Genomic DNA, 7,149 nt, shown 5'->3' on the forward strand with positions numbered 1-7,149 from the left:
ATAATAATTTATATTTATTCAGAAATTCAGAAAAATTCCACAACCAATTACAAAATATTTACATAGGCATCAAAAGAAGTGGTGGCTTGTCAGTTTGAATACAAAACATACGAAACATACACGCACAGAATACATAGTAATCAACATTTTAAGTTTTATATTTTGGATCGCCCACAATTGCCGGTACCTCCCGAAAGTGGAAATAATAATAATAATAATAAATAATAATAATAATAATAATAATAATAATGGTTATAAGTAAACTTAGGCTGTACGTAAATCAATCTTACTAGAGTGGTTTGAATATTTATATATTTATTTAATGTATAATTTGTTAATTTGATAGGTTTTTTTTAGTGCTTTTAAAAATTTAAAAAAAAATCATATATTTAAAATGCACTACTGTATGCTGAATTGCTGAATTTTAAAAACATAAATCATGTCACCAATATTCTTTTAAATTCTATCAGGCATACAAATGAATTTGTTTTTTGAAAAACTGCCGCGAAGATTCTCCTGATAACCCAAAAAACGAGTCTAGCGCCCTCTGTAGTTCAGCAATATGTATTGGAACCATAGAGCTCTTAAACAACTAGAGTGCTGACAAGATGGCGCAGCAATGCAGAGTTATGTATGTGTACCATCCAAGATGGCCGTCGTAGTAAGGCGCCACCTTCAGGCTTAGTATACATATTATTACATATTAATAAGCCCTCTGACTGACTATTATTTCATTAATGATAATGAGTAATAGTAATAACAATTTATTAAACTATTGTAGCCCAAACGAGGCCAAGTGAAGCATCTTATTAGAAAATAAAGTACCAAGGAATAAAAATTAAAATCGTATACATTACACCCAAACACCGCAACGCTCGAGTTTCAAACATACAGGTAACTAGCTGTACTGAACTTTCTGAGTAAATTGAGGGCGCATTTGCAAACGATGGCGCTTAGCGAAATTTGATCGGCTAAATCTATGGTAGCCATCTTGGATGGTACACACACACAGTTCTGCGTATTTCGAACATCGAATACATTGCGGTTAGCGCTCTAGTATTCTTATTATACCTCTATGATTGGAACTTGCTTTTTTACAATATCGATGGCGTTCAACATTATTATACTATTTACTTCGCCTTATGAAAACCGTATACAATGTAAATTAATGAGGCACTATGCATCCATAAAATGAAATACAAGATTAAAACGTGCATAATTTATTTTTAATACGACTAATATCAATGGGTAATACACATGTTTTACGTTAAATTGTATTATAAAATAATAATAATATTAAAAATAATTGGCGATGAATGGCTATAAGTAAACTTCGGCCCTACGTAAATAAATCTTATTAGAGGAAGGGAGTAATCAAATAATTATTAATATAATACTAATTTTTTAATTACACAATTCAATTAGTGGGCTTACATAAATTATTAAAAGATGGGTGGTCAAAAATATAATTATTCTTGAGAAATGAAAATTATATCAATAATAAAATAATAGGCCTATGGATTTACTAATGAATTTGGATGATATATAACCAGGATAAATAAATACATAAGAAATTGCGTCCATAAAATGAAATACAGTATAAAAACGTACATAATTTTTAATACGACTAATATGGGTAATACATATGCTTTTCGTTAAATTGTAAATAAAATATTAATAATATTTGAAATATTTGGCGATCAATGGCTATGAATAAACTGAGACCCTACGTAAATAATCTTTTTTAGAGAGATTTGAACTTATTCTTATTCAATTTATGATCAAATAATTATTAATATAATACTATTTTTTTAATTCAACAATTAATGGGCTTACATAAATTATTCAAAAACGGCTGGTCAAAAATAAAATTATTCTTGAGAAATGAAAATGATATCAATATTATAGTAAAAGTAATAGGCCTAGAATTTAATAATGAATTTGGATGATATATTAACCAGTATAAATAAATACATAAGAACTTCATACAATTTTAGTAAAAGTATTATAGGCATAAGAAAATGGTAATATAATTGTGCCTAATTTCAAAGTTCAAACTTAAAAAACATTCATGTGTTAGCTAATAAGTTTGAAAATATTATTCTGTATATTAATTACTTACATTGTATATTTTATTAGGTTAAAAGTTTGAATAAAAAGGCATCGGTAATTTACAGACGTACAAAATAATACGTTCTAATATTCTTTGCCTAAGCTAGTACGGTACTAAATTGGCCATGCGGCCGGGCATGCGGCATTCCGTCTAAATGATTTATCAACTCTAACTGTTCCTTCTTATATATTAACTGCTATATTTATTTTACTCGTGCTCTTCTTTGTAGCTAATAAGTTCGAAAATATTATTCTATATATTAATTACTTTCATTGTATAGGCCTATTTTATACGGTTAAAAGTTTCAATAAAAAAAGCATCGGTAGTTTACAGACGTACAAAATAATACGTAGGCCTACTTAATATTCTTTGCGTAGAATGCGGCATTCTGTCTAGGGGCTTTCGTGCTAAATGATTTATCAACTGTTCCGTCTTATATATTAACTGTTAAAAGAACGATTGAACAGCAGACAGCTAATAATTTTCAAAAACAACACAACAGATCGTATCTTCATCATAGGCAAAGCCTGTATTTAATCCAATAAGTTATGGCCTTAACGGCCCCAATAAGACATGTTTCGGCAGTCCACCTGTCTCTTATACACATCTAGATGTGTATAAGAGACTGTATATAAATATATACATATATATATGTATATATATATATATACATATATATACATATATATATTTATACATATATACACATATACATATATACATATATCATCATCATATATACATATACATATATATATACATATACACATATATATATACATAGGCCTATACATATACATATACATATATATATATATATAGGCCTATATATACATATACATATACATGTATATATATGTATATAATATATATTACATATGTATATATATAATAATAATGATATAATAGAGGTAAACTCTAAACCATCTTGCGGTAAATGCTATAATATATAAATATATATAGATTTTGAACGTTAAAGAGAAATGTGCGAGTGCGAAAAAAGAGTTGCTTCAGCCGGGAATCGAACACGGGACCTTATGCCAACTGAACCATTGATTCCGCTTTGCTTGGGAAATCCGATTAAAGCAACTAATTCTTCGCGCTATTGCGCAGTTGGAGAGCACTAGTCCTTGATCAATGGCAAGCAACAGAGATCAATATGATACACCCTCTTCTTAAAAGCATTTGACGACAAGATAAACCGGTATATGATTTTTTCCTAAAAACTGAGGTCTGAGGTGGCCCATCCTTAATGTTGGACACCAAGACGTCCAGGAAAGGAAGCTTTTTCCCTACTTCTTTTTCCATGGTGAATTTAATGTTGTACTGTTACGGTTCATTCCACAAATTTTTTAGCTTGCATACATTGAATTTTTACTCCCCTATATCAATGATTGCCTGCGTGCAATAGATAACTGACGATGGTAGTGGACTGCCGAAACATGTCTTATTGGGGCCGTTAAGGCCATAACTTATTGGATTAAATACAGGCTTTGCCTATGATGAAGATACGATCTGTTGTGTTGTTTTTGAATATTAACTGTTGTATTTATTTTACTCTTGCTCTTCTTTGTAGTTAATGAGTAGGCCAACACATCGTTAAAATTATGTGTACCACACTTTGGAAAAACATAGACACCAATTCTAAAACAATTTTACACGCACCGTTATCAAGTATTCTCTTGTATTTATAAAATGTTAATACAGAGTTCACGCACGAACAATTTACAAGGCATAAGGCCTACTATACTGTACTGACAAAACATAGACATGCTAATATCATTTTTTAAACATACCAAACACAAATCATGACTCAAAAATTATACATTTATGTTTAGACATTTTAACCCTACTCCCTTTTCCAAATCACTTCTAAAGAATATTATTGTGATTTGTTATTATTATTTTAACTCTTAATAATTGATCATTGATCGAGTTCCTAGTCCACATTTCAAGCGCCCTGAGCATCTTACATTAGATGGATTTGTGCGCTATATAAAACTACACTATTATTATTATTATTAATTATGAAAAAATGACCAAAAATTGATGGTAAATAAAATTAATAAAATTAATTCAAATGAATGCGTGTATTATAAAACAAATTTTTAACTGTTTATGATATAATAATTCCTAAATGATATAGGAAAATCTTCGTACGATTGAAATTATGAAACTCGTAAAAAATAATGTTGGTAGTTGTATGAACTGTATCGTAATTCAGTGTAATGTTTGTTTTCGTAGTTATGCTGGACGCCATTAATTTACACTGCGAGGAACAACGCACCAGATGATGTGTTGGAGAATATGATTGAAACGGCAACAGTTGAGTGTTTAGAACAACAGACGGTGAGTAGAATTAAATATCATTGCATTTTAAACATCACAAGCACACAACATGTGTACACATCATACGACATACAAATAACTTAAAGTCAATTACTGAAATTTTTTTCATGTTGGGTTAAAAATGGGATTTTTATTTCATGATTTATTTGACATTTTTTACAACACAGAAAAAGCCTATGCTCTGGCCATTATCACTAATTCATATGAAATATTGTGAAAAAAATACATTTTACACTTACAAAAATAGTCATGTTTGGATTTGTTCTGTTTAATACAGTTTACTGAATAAATTTGTGACAATAAAATTGATATTTTTCACAAAAAGTATTGTTGCTAAAAATCCCGATTTGGAAATATTTTACTATAGTGTGTAAAACATAGGCCAATTGATACAAATATTTTTTTGCGCGATTTCGCCTAAAAAACCACATTTTAAAAATATTAAATAATGTAATTAGTATTTAATAATAATGAATGTAATAAGTAATGTATGTGTGATGTTTGTGAGTTGTTATGTGTTGTTAATATGTGGTGTGTGTATAATTTCTTGTTGTTGTTTATTATTTCTTTCTCATCATATTCTACGTTTGTCTTGTAGTCTGATGGTTTCACTATTCTCCATTACTTGGTGGCCTACGCACGCGTCTCAGCAATGAGACGCGTGTTGGAAAAAACCAACAAGAAGATTAACACGAAAGACTACATCGTGAGTACAGTAGAAGAAAACAACACTTTATTCATTGCTAACAAATTAACATTAATTCACTCACAAACACATTCAATACATCACGTTCTAATTTAGTAATATTCTTGGTCATAATACTGAGATGTGATTTTTTTTATTTACAACTGGTTGAGAAATATTTTCCGCTCAGTAGTGGAGACTACCTTGACTGTTATTATTTGTTTTATCAATACAACAAAAATAAACCACAATCCATTACTACATTTTTGTCAATATTATTACCATTAATATTAATACAGTACAGGTGCTGTATTATCCTATAATTATTAATTTCATAATACTTATTACCATCATCATTAATTAATGTACCTACTTCATTCTTGCATTGCCATATTATTGTTTTTTTTAATTATCATTAACAATATAAATTATAATTAATATCAAAATTATTATTATTATCATCAATATTATTATTATGATTATTATAATATTACTGAAGTTTCACTATTATTACCGGTAGGCGTTAATAAATTATGGTAGTTATACATTATTTCAGGTACTTTTACGTTTGCGTAATATTTGTTAATTGATATTCTTGTGTTGTGCGTGTTCAACAAACTTGACGTTGATTATCATTTCATTGCAGATTGGACAAACACCACTACATTGCTGTCTACAGAGGAGGCTGACGCACGAGCAACACAAGGAAGTCGCAATTTGCCTGATCACCTTTGGCGCATCGGTGACAATAAAAGATGATGTAATGTACAGAAAAATGAAATGCATCAAAAGAATATCAGTCAATGACCTTAATACAACAACTTTATATGAAACTACTAGAAACATTTTTACTGATTAAAACCAACATAATAAATATAAATTCAAACAAAATTAAATCGAAAACAAAAAAAAACCATACGGGTAATAATGTTGATTTTTAAAAAATTTTAGAAGTATGAGTTTAATAATGTTTATTATAAATTAATTGGATGGTAATTTACAACATAATTATAATGTCGTGATGATAACATTGTCGAGTGTTCATTAGATATATTATTTTTATTATTATCTTTGAGTACCGTATTTAACTAAAATATATCACTGCTTTCTGTTTATTTGGTTTTTAATTGTCTTGCAATGGAATGAATCATCGCGTGCTCGTGTCTGTTATTGCAGAATGGAAAGACGCCTCTTGATTTTTATGATGAAAACAAATGTAAAGGATACGAAGAAACCACGAGAAGTGAAAAGAAACTAGATTTAAAAGAATTACTTGAAAGTACGTTGATTGACTTATTAAATATCTGTGGAATCAAATCTTCAAACTCTATTTAAAACAGTACTTATCATACACCCGTATTACGTTTGACATTTATTTTTTTAATTTGAAATTCTACACAATTAATTTACTATTTCAACATTTTGATTATCGTAAAAAGGTTTATTTCATCGTAAATAATCAAACATATAATTAAAAAAGAAAATACTAAATATTGTTGTTATGTTTGTATATAAATTAGAACTATCAACTCCATCAGAGATTTTAGCCAGGGGTCCCGATGCCGTCAAAGCATTCAAAGATGCACTTAAAAACGGTGAAATAACAGTTGTTAATTCAAGACTGATGTTTCTTGGTCAAGAGGGTTCCGGGAAAACCTCTTGTGTTAAAGCCATGCTGGGAAAAGTGTAAGTACAACAAAATGCCTTGTATTAATTCTATAAAATTGTATTTTTATATTATATGGATCATTATTTTCCTTGCCTTCCTTTTTAGTCGGTTTCAATATTTTTAGGTGCAGTACAGTCCGTGCGTTTTCTACTGCAATTTAACTTTCAATATTCTTTGCTTTTTGTCATGCACGCGCTTGTCTGCTGCGCGTCCGTTTACTTGTAACTTTCTGAAAGTAAGCTTGTTGCTATGTAACGAGTCGATTGTAAGCATGGAATGAGAAAATGGAAATACTGTACTGTATTGGATTTCAAGTTGAACAGTAAATAGGCC

At 29.3% G+C, this 7,149-nt stretch overlaps 1 protein-coding gene across 1 annotated transcript in view; it reads left to right on the plus strand.

Moving 5' to 3' along the window:
- Window positions 1–7,149, plus strand: part of LOC117124203 — a 15,111-nt gene that overhangs the window by 4,571 nt on the left and 3,391 nt on the right. The window contains exons 4-8 of the mRNA XM_033270351.1: window positions 4,358–4,462; window positions 5,061–5,168; window positions 5,794–5,907; window positions 6,324–6,426; window positions 6,668–6,833. Coding sequence (XP_033126242.1) covers window positions 4,358–4,462; window positions 5,061–5,168; window positions 5,794–5,907; window positions 6,324–6,426; window positions 6,668–6,833 — 596 coding nt within the window. The remainder of the gene's footprint in view (window positions 1–4,357; window positions 4,463–5,060; window positions 5,169–5,793; window positions 5,908–6,323; window positions 6,427–6,667; window positions 6,834–7,149) is intronic.

Source organism: Anneissia japonica, unplaced genomic scaffold (genome assembly GCF_011630105.1).
Source record: "Anneissia japonica isolate Jap-2015-1 unplaced genomic scaffold, ASM1163010v1 scaffold1072_len94636_cov127, whole genome shotgun sequence".
Lineage (NCBI taxonomy): Eukaryota > Metazoa > Echinodermata > Crinoidea > Comatulida > Comatulidae > Anneissia > Anneissia japonica.